We start from the raw sequence: 15,252 nt of genomic DNA, 5'->3' as shown, positions 1-15,252 counted from the left end.
GTTTTCATTCTCTGCGAAGCACCTTTTGAGTCGGCAGCAGCCATTCCGGTTTTCAGTATTCACAAATTAAGAGTCGTAATAAATTCACATTAAAAGGCTAACAAACTTTTACAAACTCAAATTAGCCCACTCGACGCCGATATTAAGTATTACATGCTGTTCTAAACGTTGAAGAAAACTTCATGAAATGGATAAATAGTCAAAAGAGGAGGAGAAAGATATGACACGACTTACTCCCGCAGCGCCCGCTGCAATGGTAAAGTGGTAATTCTCTAAAGTAGTATTTCTCTAAAAAAAATGTAACAGACAAACAAGATCTTTCCATTTCTTGAATTAATAAAGTCCGACCTTTAAGTTCACCAATTGTCAGTGATGTGACCAGTTTGTTGCAAATGGCCTATTGAAGCTTGGTGGCGTCTTTTACGAAAATGATGCTCTGATTGGTGGGTTAGAGATTTTAAAGATTAAAGCATTCTGGGTTATTTGTGATGACCATTTTGTTCACGGGGAATGCCCAAAGTTCTGTTAAATAGATATTCAGAGTGATCTACAGAAGGTTGCGCAGCTCTGGAACACATAAAACAACGTCATTTGCAAACCACGAGTCTCCAGCTGGTCGTCCCGATTTTTGTATTTCATTCCGCAATAAAGCAACACTCGCGATTACTTAACAGAAGTGAGCGCAGATGAGATCTATATTGCTGAAGAGCTTTGTGTCCAGGGACTGTTCTCCTTATTTCAAAACGTTAGCTGAAATGGTTTTTTACAATAACTGAGCAATTTCTCGCGAGCTGATTGGCTAACGTTTATCATCAATCAGAGTACAGACACATAAAATTGTTTTTATGCGAAGCTGAAAGTATCAGTATGGAGGATTTGCCAGACTTAAACCTGTCTGATTTTAGTTTTGCGGACTAAACCCCAGGCGAGGAAGTTAAGACGTATACTAAAGAATGTTTGTACCTCAAAATGGCTCGATTTTCACTATAAGCCATGAACATTTTGATCACCACAAGGATTTTTCATCGCACTGCGATTCTTGAATTTAATTTTTACGTTATGCAAGTTGGTGTCGACTTTTCAGCCCATGAAATTGTACCATTTGTTATTAGTAGCAAATTAGTGTACGAGTAAAATTATTGAAGATAAATTGCGCCAGTTTAAATGAAACTGCATACATTTTAGTGCTTCCACAAAATTTTTTGTTCCTTTAACCCGGGAAATAGACGCCTTTTCACTTTTGAAATTGTAAAACACAAATTGACGCCAGTTTACAATTGTCTGTCCCCTTAGTTCTCCCGTGGCGTCAAAGTGCGTGGCCTGCGTTAGAAAAAAGTATATTGGCCAACTTTACAATGGATTTTCCCAAGAAGCAATTGGAATATAGAAAACGCCTCAAACGCTTTGCTACCTTATTACTTCCAAAGTGATACGGTGCAGTTTATTTAGATGTCCGTGTTAACGCAAGGTTTATTAATTCAGCGGAGCAGACAAGGTCAGTTTAAAATACTACATTTCATTATCTTCCCAGTTGTATATAGTTTCCTTGGGTTTCTTCTAAAACAACGCGAACGAGAGCAATTTTCCGAAAGACGCCCCTTAAGGTTGACAGTAACCTTAACGGTTCTTGGAAGTATACAAATTGTCAACACTACTTATATTCAGATCAGGTTACGGCTGTATCTGTGAAGCAAAAAATAGCCGTTTTAAAGTTCATTAAAAAATCTGCAGGTACGGCCGTTACACGAGTGTTAAACATTTTTCTAAAGATTAACTCTCTACATTAAGGAAAGGCTAACTATAATACCTTGATGAGGTGAATCATTGCACTGAACTACACATTAAAGATTTCTAGGATACATTGTTAATCAACACAAAAAACTAATCATTGATGTAAGATTCTGCTGAGCACTAACGTGTAAAACGAGTTCAAATGAGCCTTTACAAACCATTTCCCTAATTTTGGAGTTGTAAGGCTTTTTCTCGTTTCTTATTTACTGAGAACCATTTGCGTTCCTTTTAAGATCCTCCTTTGATTGAGCACGAGAAGAAGACACGGCCATTTTAGATATTGAATTTGGCATAGCGTTGGCTGGAGCACCCATATGTTGACCTCCCTTTCCTGAGAAATCGTAACTGGCGGAAATATTAACACTCTCAATGGTGCTTGAAACAGTTGAGTCCTGTCTAGCAAGGAGGGAGGCTGAGCTAGCTGGCGACAAAGCCGCCGCAGGGGTTGGAGGGGGCGCACTGTCCTGTCCAGCTTGAACTCCATCTTGTACTTGATTCGATCTTCCCTGTTCCTCGACCAGTCTCTGCTTTACCTTTTCGTCTTCCATTTCCTTCTTGTCTCTTTCAATGGCGTGCATTTGCTGTTGGTGTTCTTTTAGTATCCGCTGCATTTCTTTGGGCCGCGGAGCATGCAGTTGAGGCGATTTGGCTGGTACGGTAAGGGGGTTCTGTTTGTTTACTTCTGTTGTCCCCAGGATAGAGTCTATATCATCAATGACTGGCTAAGAAACAAAAATTAAAATACTATTTACCAGGCTAAAATTTTAAAAGTAAAAAACCGAACGTTATTGACATTAAGTCATCATTAGGGTATTAAAGTACCGTCCGCTAAACCCATACTTATCTTTAAGGTACTTCCCGACGCGACATAGGACTTGATTTGTCTATTCAACTACTCTTCAATCGTTGGATCATTAGGTCTTCCAAGTATTCTGCGCTTATAAAAGGATTTGGCCGCGCAGACAATGCGCCTGCCAAAAGAATGCGAAGGAATGTTGGAATGTTCGTCAATTCGCACTTGCACATTTCTCATGGTCTCACAGATGTAAGTATCATCGAAAGAACAGTCCCCTTTATAAAGTACATGTGATTTGTGAACGTTTTTGTCTTTGAGATTAAAAAGGCTCTTAATTTGTCTAGTTTGCCATAGGATGATGAAAATGTAATTGGAATCCGTCAAATTGATCAGCTTGAGAATAAAAGATTTGCTAAGTCTTTCATTTCTGTTACAATGAGGAAGCTTGATAAAAAATATCTTGCGCTCTTCGTAAAGGAAATTCTCTACTTTCTCAAATCCTATAATACACTTCTGCCCCCCTCTCCCCCGCCCAAAAAAAAATTGCATTATCATTGTTTTAGATTTCTCTTGCATGAGACATGAAGATGTCCCAATAAACATACATGTTACACTTAATCATGAAGGCCACATAAAGGACACACCAGGCGACAAGTTGCAGCGACAGGTCTCTGCGACAAGTCACTCCGTGTGTACTACTTGCAAAACAAGTCGCTGCGAATGTGTGAACTAGTTTACTAATTCACTATCGTGGAACACATGACGCTCTCTCATTGGTTCATAGGGAGCTTAGTAGTATACCAAGTGGGGGTTCTGCGGCGGGTGGAGCTGTGGAGCCCTGAAGCTCCACAACCCTAACCCCAACCCTAACCTTAAACCCTAGCCTTTACCCCTAGCGAACGAACTAACCCTTCATCCAAACGGGTTAAAAATTATTTGTTCAGTTTTCGTCTCTTTTTCTCAAAGATCAACATTGCTGTAAAGTAGTTAAAACGCAATAGCACTATTGTTTTCTATCAACAATGACCTGAAAGTCTGATCGTAACCGTCACACAAGATTGAACAAATACAAAAGAGGTGATGTTATGGAATCACAAAAGTAGCACTAAAGGTTTGTTGTTTAAAGCAAAAGGCGATTTTATTTGCATAGATTCGTAATGTAAGAAAACAGACATCTATATCAAAGGTTGAAGTGTGGGACGTGAAAAAAGTTACACTTATTAAGACAAAGTGTAAGCCATCACACATACATTACACAACCATCTCAAGAGAGCAAGCGCAAGTGCTGCTACGTGACTTCAATATTTAATAACTTACACGGGATCGTCACAATTGATTGCACATATACAAACTGCACAATGAGCTATGTCCACACGCCTGAACATGCCAAATTGGCGTCACAATGACAACTAGTTTCATCAAGTTAAATTAGTATCATACCAAGATAAATTCAGACACTGGGGAAACATATGTCCATTTCAACCCGAGTGCTGGCTGAGTGTGGAGCAGTAAAGTAGTTTATGAGTAGCCTGGCTTTCATCTGTGATATTTGTGAGAAACAGTTCCCCCAGAGAAATCTTGTACGACATAAGGAATCTATTCACTATGGAAGTTCTTTTACTTGCGAACGGTGTAGCAATGCCTTTAATCGAAAAGATGCATTGAAGCGCCATATGAAGAAACATTCTCAAGAGAAGACCCACCAATGTCAATATTGTTCTCGCAAGTTCTATCGCCATGATAAGTGTTTGGAACACCAGAAAGTATGCGATTTTGAGAAGTTCGAGGAACGCCGAGGCTGCGGCAAGCGAAAATATCCCGAAGGAGAAGAAAATGGAGAGCAGAAAGCAAAACAATCGAGAGGGGATGACGCAACGGTCAATGCGACTACGGAGGGGAATGATGTGCACTCGGGCGAAGATACAGGTTGTTCTGAGAATCCTTGCGCTTTGACGACCGCAATGAAAGACTCCCTGAAAACCTTTAAGTTCAAGCCTCGAATGCAAGAGAAACACGACCTCAGGATGTTATTACATGGTAAGAAAAAGTCACTGGCCAATCGCCTAAGCCAAGGAACTCAAAACCAAGAGGGGACTCAAGTGGTTCGTCAGTGTTCGAGTTAAGTTAATGAAACCGGAAGCAGATGGTTCTGACGAGATCTCAAAACCTCATTTTCGTAGTCTTTTCATGACAACCTTGAACGATCATGAAATTGAAGAACAACTCGGCAAAGCAAGCCAGAAGATTTTAAGCGCTTTCCCAACGTATCAGAAGGAAGGAAGTGGTTGGACGCTATCTGAAATCCTGCACCTTGATTTGAACGTGGCTCAGTACAAACCATTGAAAGGTTCTAATTATCTGCCTTTACCCAAGAAATTACAGGATAAAAAAGCCATCATTAACGTTGAAAACGAGGATAACAAGTGTTTCATATGGAGCGTATTGGCGTCCTTAACATCCAATTCCCCGCAAATCTAACCCAGAGCGCATTCATCATTACCGACCCTATGTAGATGAACCGAACGTGGATGGTATCGAATTTCCTGTACCTATCAGTAAGATCCCAAAGTTTGAAAAGCAGAACAAGATTGCCGTCAACTTGTTTGGATTTGAAGAAGGAGATTTGTTCCCCGTATACATCACTAAGGAACGCGAGTTTCCGGTGCATGAAAATTTCTCCGTCGAGGATTTGCTAGGATCTGGTTAGGCGGACTGCATCGTGGCGGTCAGGCTCTCGAAATCAGCGTAAATAACAAAGGGGACTCGTAGCTGTTATTGGAAATCCTTAAACTGGAGAAACATGTTATCCTCATTTGGTAGTTCAATCCTCTGAGGTCCATGCTGACTGCAGAGTGGCTTGTGGTCTTCAAGTAGCTGCTCCCGAACAAATCCATGTAGACAATAAGGACAGTAACACATTTGAGCTTTGTGCCTTGTTTGGTTGGAAAGTAGGCGGTTGAGATTTCTGATTAAACAGTAATGGCGTTTCTCCCCTCTTGAAAACAGCAAGTTGACATGCACCGGAAACTCGCGTTCCTTAGTGATGTATACGGGGAACAAATCTCCTTCTTCAAATCCAAACAAGTTGTCGGCAATCTTGTTCTGCTTCTCAAACTTTGGGATCTTACTGATAGGTACAGGAAATTCGATACCATCCACGTTCAGTTCTTCTACATAGGGTCGGTAATGATATATGCGCTCTGGGTTAGATTTGCGGGGAATTGGATGTAAGGCCGCCAATACGCTCTACATGAAACACTTGTTATCCTCGTTGTCAACGTAAATGATGGCTTTTTTATCTGTAATTTCTTGGGTAAAGGTAGATAATTAGAACCTTTCAATTGTTTGTACTGAGCCACGTTCAAATCAAGGTGCAGGATTTCAGATAGCGTCCAACCACTTCCTTCCTTCTGATACGTTGGGAAAGCGCTTAAAATCTTCTGGCTTGCTTTGCCGAGTTGTTCTTCAATTTTATGATCGTTCAAGGTTGTCATGCAAAGACTACGAAAATGAGGTTCTGAGATCTCGTCAGAACCATCTGCTTCCGGTTTCATTAACTTAACTCGAACACTGACGAACCACTTGAGTCCCCTCTTGGTTTTGAGTTCCTTGGCTTAGGCGATTGGCCAGTGACTTTTTCTTACCATGTAATAACATCCTGAGGTCGTGTTTCTCTTGCATTCGAGGCTTGAACTTAAAGGTTTTCAGGGAGTCTTTCATTGCGGTCGTCAAAGCGCAAGGATTCTCAGAACAACCTGTATCTTCGCCCGAGTGCACATCATTCCCCTCCGTAGTCCCATTGACCGTTGCGTCATCCCCTCTCGATTGGTTTGCTTTCTGCTCTCCATTTTCTTCTCCTTCGGGATATTTTCGCTTGCCGCAGCCTCGGCGTTCCTCGAACTTCTCAAAATCGCATACTTTCTGGTGTTCCAAACACTTATCGTGGCGATAGAACTTGCGAGAACAATATTGACATTGGTGGGTCTTCTCTTGAGAATGTTTCTTCATATGGCGCTTCAATGCATCTTTTCGATTAAAGGCATTGCTACACCGTTCGCAAGTAAAAGAACTTCCATAGTGAATAGATTCCTTATGTCGTACAAGATTTCTCTGGGGGAACTGTTTCTCACAAATATCACAGATGAAAGCCAGGCTACTCATAAACTACTTTACTGCTCCACACTCAGCCAGCACTCGGGTTGAAATGGACATATGTTTCCCCAGTGTCTGAATTTATCTTGGTATGATACTAATTTAACTTGATGAAACTAGTTGTCATTGTGACGCCAATTTGGCATGTTCAGGCGTGTGGACATAGCTCATTGTGCAGTTTGTATATGTGCAATCAATTGTGACGATCCCGTGTCAGTTATTAAATATTGAAGTCACGTAGCAGCACTTGCGCTTGCTCTCTTGAGATGGTTGTGTAATGTATGTGTGATGGCTTACACTTTGTCTTAATAAGTGTAACTTTTTTCACGTCCCACACTTCAACCTTTGACATAGATGTCTGTTTTCTTACATTACGAATCTATGCAAATAAAATCGCCTTTTGCTTTAAACAACAAACCTTTAGTGCTACTTTTGTGATTCCATAACACTACACCTCTTGTGTGACGGTTACGATCAGACTTTCAGGTCATTTTTGATAGAAAATAATAGTGCTATTGCGTTTTAACTACTTTACAGCAATGTTGATCTTTGAGAAAAAGAGACGAAAACTGAACAAATAATTTTTAACCCGTTTGGATGAAGGGTTAGTTCGTTCGATAGGGGTAAAGGCTAGGGTTTAAGGTTAGGGTTGGGGTTAGGGTTGTGGAGCTTCAGGGCTCCACAGCTCCACCCGCCGCAGAACCCCCACTTCGTCTTGGTATACTACTGAACTTACGAAACGACGACGCCGACGGCAACGACGACGTGAAATGACCAAATTCAAGGTTCTGTGGAGGACGTTAGCACATGACGATGAATTTTCAGTTCTCTCTCTACGCTTCTAACCCACTCATGCCAGTTTAATTCCTCGACAGTTACTACACATTTTTAACGCGAAACGAGTTTCGTAGTGATATGAATAACGCGAACTTGCATTTTTAAATGAATTCCTCGTAGCCGTCGTCGTCCTCGTTTCGTAAACTCCTTATTTATGTTTTGGTGCAGCGACTTGTTGCCGGAAGTGTACACATGGTGCGACAACGCTGCTTTCGCTTATTTTGTTGCCGCGATCAGTTTCACAAACTCAAACTGGTTAGAATTCGTGCAACTGATCGCAGCGACATAATTCTGCCGCAGCGACAATGATTTTCACAAAATTAACCGTGTCACACAGGGCGGATTGTTGCGGAGACTTGTCTCCACGACGTGTTGCAGCGACTTATCGCCTGGTGTGACCTGGTCTTAAAATGTAACGAAATCTTGAAAAGTCACTGTAGATGCAAAAGTCCTTTCAGCTAAGCTACTGATTAAAAAATCAAAAACCCTTTCAGCATAGCTACTGATTAAAACCTGGTTCTATGATATACACAGTGACACTTGGCTCCTTTTTCATACCACATACCCTGCAGTACAACAAATTTTGTCCATTTCGCGGGAAATAACTAGTGTCACTTACCTGGAAGTTACTCTCTCCTTGCATGTTTGGAGCAGAAATTTCCTGGTGAATGACAGAAAGATTACGAGCAAAGGTAGACAGCGAGCCTTGTAGGTCATCACTCATAACACTAAAATAAGGAAAAATGTCATGAGTAGTACACAGGATAAAGATCGATCTCAAATACAAGTCGGAATTAATGAAAGCGAAAGATGTTTAAAAGTTCTGAAACTTTAGAGTCAAACCAATTTGGGAACATCACAAGTATGTGTTAATTTCGAATTCTACGTTAAAATCTTGCTTTTTCGTTTACACTACACTCAACAAAATTAGAGGAAGGAAAGATTGTGAAAACATTCCTTTTCAACTGTTGCTGTTAAGTCAGAACAGGGACCAAGTACTTTTAAGTGCCAGGGCCCCGTCGTTCAAAAGCCGATTAACGCTAATCCCAGATTAAAAATTAACCAAGGAGTTTACTTCTTTTCTCCTAAATACTGTTCAACGCTGATATTTGGCAAAACTTTACATTAGAAGAAGCCAATCTTGGAAAACAAAAGTAAACGAAAGAAATTTTCACCAAAAAGTTGAAAACATGAAACAAAAGTTTACACTAATCCTGGATTAAGTTAATCGGCTTTCGAACAACCGGGCCCAGACCTCCTTATTTAATTAATTATTAATTAATTAATTCTTTCACTGCAGTTGTCGAGTATACTCGACATAGGATTACATGACTCCCACTGCGGATGTCGAGAATACTCGACACGAGAGAGTGTCCCAAAGTGCTGTCGGAAATTTGTTCCTATAGGAGCATGCATGCAGTGGGATTGTTTCGTATACCCTAAAGGACAACTAGCGTGACAAGTTCTGCCATTTTGGATGATAGAAAGGTTAATCTCACTTGAAAAGGAAGGTGAAACACGACCCGACGCCATGAATCTTTTTGACTTCACAAAGGCAAAATTCGGCTACGAAAATCTACAACATTTGCTGGCAAGCAAGTAAAAACATAAGGTAGTAGATTGTAGATGGAATACTGGCAACGCAAGGGGATCCCCTGGAGACACAGTCGCTTTGATGCAATTCTCTGTGAAGAGATAATTTTGCCCGCAGTTGTTCAACCCCTGAGAGAGTATAGGTCCTGTTTTAATGCCATGTGATCTTGTAAGGAGGTGATATTTTTTCCACAAATAATAAGATTTTATACCTTGATGACCGCCTGCGGCAGGCCATCAAGTAATAAGATCTGGTGGGTTCCTGTTAACTTACCACATTCCTAAATGCTCTCGTTTTGAACTGTCAATCAATGTAAAAATTGTACCAGCCTTTTCCTTAAAAGATAACAATAAGAAAGGGGGTAAGGTTTAAACACCTTTTGCTCAGTGTTCATTTAAGCAAAATATACACTCATTTACGTCAACAGTTGAAACAATACGACAAATATACGTTCGTTAGCACTTCCATGAACTTCATTAACGCGAACGAACAAGTGGCACACGAGGCGATAGCCGAGTGTGTCACTGATGTTCTTACCACATTTTGACGTCTTCTGTGATCTATTACTGAACAGACCCACGGCTACATGGAATCTATTTGTTTTATATAATAAAGAACTAAACTTTATTCGCATAAAAGCTGATGGTGACGTCAATCGTGCGTCTGTCCTCTAATAGATCATAGGCAAGAACCAATCAAAATCCGTGAATAACTTGGGTTATTATATAACATTCAATAGCATAAACGGATAAACAATTGCACCTTTGGCAATGGTTAATCATTAACGCCATTAGAAAATCAATTGCACAGTATGACAATCAATGGCAGACATACAATAATGCAATTTGCATAGAGACGCACAATCAATTGCACCTTCATACAATCGTTTAATCGAAAATGGTCAATCATTAACGTGAACTGACAAACGTTGGTATTTTTCGAATAAACAATAGGAAGAAAAAAAACATTCATTAGTGTCATTCATCGTAGTGACACGTATTTTAAAATACTGAACAAAAATACAAGAGTATGTACATTATCATTTAGCTTCTGTTATTTTTTGCACAATCTTTTGCTGAAGCAGATATAAAATGAAGAACATTTTACACGTACAGTACTGTAACAAACAGAGTACGCTATATGAACAAGTACAGTACATGCACATGTCGACTGTTCAAGTAAGATTCTGTTTCTTGGTGGCATGATTTTCTTCGGTTCTTTCTGTGTCCAATGCGTCTACATTGGTCAGTGGTCGCTCCTGAGTAGTTTGGGGCTGGCATTGTAGTTGTGTTTTGCATTTGCTTGCTTGCTGGCCCATTGCTTTGCCATTTTTTGCTGGCTTTAAGGCTTTCTTTTTCCCACCCTTTTTCACGGAAGCATTATGTTTTGTCAAACAAAACAATTCTTTATGGCATTATACAATTTGGTATTAGTGAGAGTTAACATCAACTGGAATGGTGCATTATAATTTACAGAAAGACAAGAAGCTAACACCAATAAAGTTGATAATTTGCCGCTTCACACTGCAGTTGTTGCCAAAAGGAACCCCTTCACTGCAATGACAGTGAAACACTGAAATGCCATCTGCCCAGGCAGACTGTAATCGTTAATCGACAATCGAGCATGAAAAGGGTTAGGGATAGACATCACAAGAAAACCGATGCTGGATGTAGAGTTTCTGAATGAAGATGGAATAGATAATTAACTTCGTAATGACTGGTATGGCAGCAACTGACAAGGAGGTCTTGTTTTCTTTGAAGGTTGGTGATGGAAAATAGTTTAGATAAAATTACTTAATTACTTGAGGAAATAAAGCAACATTTTAAATTGTTTTACAAGACATGTTTCGACATACTTATGCCATCTCCAGTTGTGAATGAGTTATACAATTTGAATTAAACCTAATTATAAGAAAAATACAATTGATAAATTGATACATTATTCGCTTACTTCCAAAAACAAATTAAATGGATTTGTAAGTAGATACTTGCAAGATACTCTTCGTCGGCCAAAGCCGTTAAAAACTAAAAACTAAAATAAAAATCGTAATTGAAAAATGAATAACCAAAGAGACTAAACGGAAAGAGATAGGCTAACACGTAGCTTTTGGTTAAGAGTAGGTTTGTCCCATTTGATGTACGAAGCTTTTTTTATGATGTCATAATTTTTTTGACAATAAATTTCTTTAACATCCATGCTACAGATTTTATGTTAGAATGTTCTCATACTGTTGCGTTAAAAATTTGTGAAAAAACGTAGTTAACTCTAAGGCATTTTCTGTTTTTGTTACGTGATTTACCAAATATGGTTGTGAGTCGAACCAGACAAAGAAATGTTGAATAGAACACACTTCGCAAAACAGGATAACTGTAAAGCTAAAGGGACTCAAGAAATGACTATTTAAAGGGGTCCATAGGAACGGTTTTGTAGTTCAGAGCCACCACCTTTAAGTTTTGCACCTTTTCCCTAGGGGTAAAAGGAGGGGTAAAAGGCACTTGGAGTTCAGTGTTTCCTTCAACTACCCTATGCACCCACGCACCCTCGCTCCGTATTTAGCACAATGCATTTGGAAAGGGCACACTGTACCTTCTTCTAACTACAGGCCTCGCATTTCGTAACGCTGAAGTAATCAGATCAACTCTTATTAAAGAGTCACGAATTCTCTTATTCTGTACTCGAACGCCGCAACTTCTCAAAGCTACTTGTACAATGCGAAGGCCTGCCTGAGGTGTTACATGAAGAATTTCACCTACTAGATTATCCAGCACATCATCAGGAATGCTACCAAAGTTATCGCCAGCGGGCATTTAAAATCTTTGTCTTCTTCTCCGTCATGTGCGTGGTGAAACTCCGAGTAATCGTGCCACATCTGCCCATCGAAATTCTTCCTCCCCAAGCGCTCTTATCTGGGTGTTAGTTATGTTCTACCTTGGTCTTTCCGTTTTTCCTGTGTTTTCTACAGTGCAGAGATTTCGGGCAGCATCTTGCCCTTCAGCTTCAAATTGGCTACGAAAACTTCAAGCATCAAGCGCTTCTCAAATATCTCCCATGGTATCCATTAAGATCTCCAAATCTTAACAAAAGTAATTTGACAGGTATGCCATTCCTTCACTCTAGATGACGGCAACTTCACACTTCGTTCATATTGATCAAATTTTCGACACAAGAACTCTGACATGTCAACCTTGTTGGTAGACAAGTGATTTCTTGCCCCTCGTATGACATTCACCAGTGAATTAAAAAAAAAAAAAACAGCCGCCATGTTGTTTTGGAAGATAGGGAACTTTTCAATAGGGACTTACATGAGGACATTCCAAAGGTGAACTACATCATCTACTAACCATAAAGAATATATATATTTGTCGAAAAAGTGGGCGAAATAATTATATCGAGATTAAACAAATATATAAATTGAGAGAAGCGCAAAATAATTTGGAAGGAGAAATGATACCATTTGGACAATTAAAGAGTTCGTGCGGAGCACTATAGTTAAGAAAATATGGTAACCCATTGATACGAGAACTTTTGCTTTGACGTCATCGACCGTCTATATGTCTGCCCCTCCATGTAGGCCAATGTGACCACTATCACGCTAGTTTACCAGCATACATTTTTGATATTGGACATCCATGTTTTGGTCAATTGACACCTGTCAAAACAAAGTATCCACTGACCAGAATCCAGAATCACTCACCATAGATTCAGATTAACTAAAGAAAATTACCGTATATCTAAGCATACTGAGATGTTAACTGTAAAATCTGCTGTCTCAAAACCCAGTTTGCAGCTGTTTATGTTCACATAGAAGCTGTCAGAAGTACTGGGTTTTTGCCTTACTCATCAGTTAAACTTGAAACTTAGCTTCGTCATTGGTCGCTTAAACAACTTGAAAGGGGTTGGAGTGGAGAGTCAACTTATTGAGACGGCAGAAACTTCAATTTTACAATTTCTAGCGTTAGATTACAGCCCATAAATGACTTTATTCAGGAGCAGCAAAACAAGAAAATGTACCAAAAACACAGAAAGACATTGCCATTTGGCGTTTTCTGAAAGAACAGATTGAGGAGTCAAAACTGGAAGAGATTCCGCCAGAGCAGCTGAATGATTTCCTGAGTCAATTTTATAATAACTGTCGAGAGAAAAGACGGAGATGAATTCCAGCATTCAAGCCTTAGAGGATTTTTTTCAAGCTTCAACCACCACTTGAAAGCTTGTAAATATCCAAAAAAACATAACAGATGACCTTGACTTTGCCTAAACTCGAAAAACTTTAGAACCTGAAAGCAAGCTGCGGGGAAAGGAAGGAAAGGGCAACAATCCAAACGCTGCAGAGGCTATAACAGACGACGAGGTCAACAATCAAGATAATCAAGATAAAAGAAGCCCCATGTTTGTTTAAAGAATTTATCCTGAGAAAAGACCAAACTCAAATGCTGACTGCTGAGGCCCAGCTATTCAAAGGAATTTGGTGAACATTGGTTTAAAACAAGTGATATAAGGGTAAAGAAACTATAGCAAATCGAAGAGAAGCCACCGCTCACAAATCACAGCGCAACAAAAATGATGATACAAAAACGTAATGATAAAAATGTTCCCCCCACTCACATCATGGAACTTTTAGGTCATCGTAATAAGCAAGTGTAAACAACTATAGTTCTATTTGTAAATTCTTGTAAAAATGAAAGCATGGATGCAAGCGATGAGAATTCTCAAAGGATAGAAAAAAACAAAGGTTTTCCTGACCTCAGCGACCAATACAGAAACCAGACTGTGGTTGATGTGAAGGCAGGAGCGACGAAAAATTTAACCAACGTGGTTGCCAAAGTTTTATAAAGTCAAGGAAGTAGTGTATCAAGCCACCATCACGACCGCCGAAAGCACAGAGACGTACGTCGGCCTCACCGCCACTGAGTTCAAGACGAGATGGCGAAACCACCAAATGTCATTCAAAAACGAAAGTAAAAAGAATGACACCGAACTGTGCAAACATCTATGGCAGCTAAAAGACCAAAAGAAAGACTTCGCAATCTCCTGGAAAATTCTAGCCAAGGCCAAATCTTATAGCAACCTTGCTAAACGATGTAATCTATGTAGTACCGAGAAATTCTATATTCTATATAAACCGGACATGGCAACGCTCAACAAACGTAATGAACTCGTATCGCCTTGCAGGCACAAGCGAAATTTTCTCCTTAGGTTCAATCGCATCCTCAAGAACCAATCATAAATTTACAAATGCTTTTTTACTATTATATATATATATATATATTCTATATACAAGGCTAAAAGTTAAAAAATTAAAATATTCAAACCAAACGTTTTCGGCTGTTTGCCATCATCAGGGTTAAAATGGGTGACCGTCCGCGCGTACATTTATATCTCATGTAATTCCCAAAGGGAAAAGTTTGGAGACATAAGAAATGACTTGTTTGTTCAAACTGGGGCGGAATTGTTGGATCATTAGCCCCTCGACGATCCTACGCTTGTGAAAAGTCCGTGCCGAGGAGAGAACACGCCAAGTGAAAGCATGTGATGGGTTTTCCCGCAGGTGTTTTGCAGGTTCAGAAGTGTGCGCAGGATTTGAATGCTCCGCAATTCGTACTGCTAAGTTTCGTACAGTCTCGCCAATGTAATCAACGCCACAAGAACAATCACCTTTGTAAACAACTTTGGATCTGTGAGTGTTTTTGTCTTTGTTGTTAAAGAGGGTTTTGATTTGCCTTGTTTCCCACAGGATTATAAAAATAAAATTGAAATTAGTGAACTTGTTGAGTTTTTCAATAAATGTCTTACTGAGTTTTTCGTTTTTACTGCAAAAAGGGAGCTTAATGAAAACTTTCTTTCGTTCTTCGAAGAGAAAATTCGGAATGATGTTGTCATCTTGGGGCGAGTGGTTTAGAAAGTTGTTGATTGTATGCGAAATAAAACGTTTCGGGTAACCTGCATTGATGAAAGAAGTTTCTAGAGTTTTTAAGTCCTTGTCAAAATCGGTAGAGATGCGTTTGGCTCTGTGGAGTGCGCTAGTGATGCAATTCCTTTTCCACTTGGTAGGGACCTCAGATTTCCAATGTGTTGGTAGTTT

At 39.7% G+C, this 15,252-nt stretch overlaps 1 protein-coding gene across 3 annotated transcripts in view; it reads right to left on the bottom strand.

The window, feature by feature from the left end:
* Window positions 1-452: 452 nt before the first annotated feature.
* Window positions 453-15,252, bottom strand: part of LOC137992640 (IQ domain-containing protein H-like) — a 93,556-nt gene continuing 78,756 nt past the window's right edge. Inside the window, exons 11-13 of one of the 3 annotated variants that reach the window (XM_068838098.1) lie at window positions 9,444-9,505; window positions 8,196-8,304; window positions 453-2,513 (exon numbers count right to left, since the gene is read on the bottom strand). In XM_068838098.1, coding sequence (XP_068694199.1) covers window positions 1,995-2,513; window positions 8,196-8,304; window positions 9,444-9,505 — 690 coding nt within the window. In that variant the 3' untranslated portion in view covers window positions 453-1,994. The remainder of the gene's footprint in view (window positions 2,514-8,195; window positions 8,305-9,443; window positions 9,506-15,252) is intronic. The other 2 variants (XM_068838097.1, XM_068838099.1) reach the window with 2 other exon arrangements.

Source organism: Montipora foliosa, chromosome 2 (assembly GCF_036669935.1).
Source record: "Montipora foliosa isolate CH-2021 chromosome 2, ASM3666993v2, whole genome shotgun sequence".
NCBI lineage: Eukaryota > Metazoa > Cnidaria > Anthozoa > Scleractinia > Acroporidae > Montipora > Montipora foliosa.
Note: the sequence above shows the minus strand (reverse complement) of the source record. Positions and strands in the feature narration are given on the sequence as shown.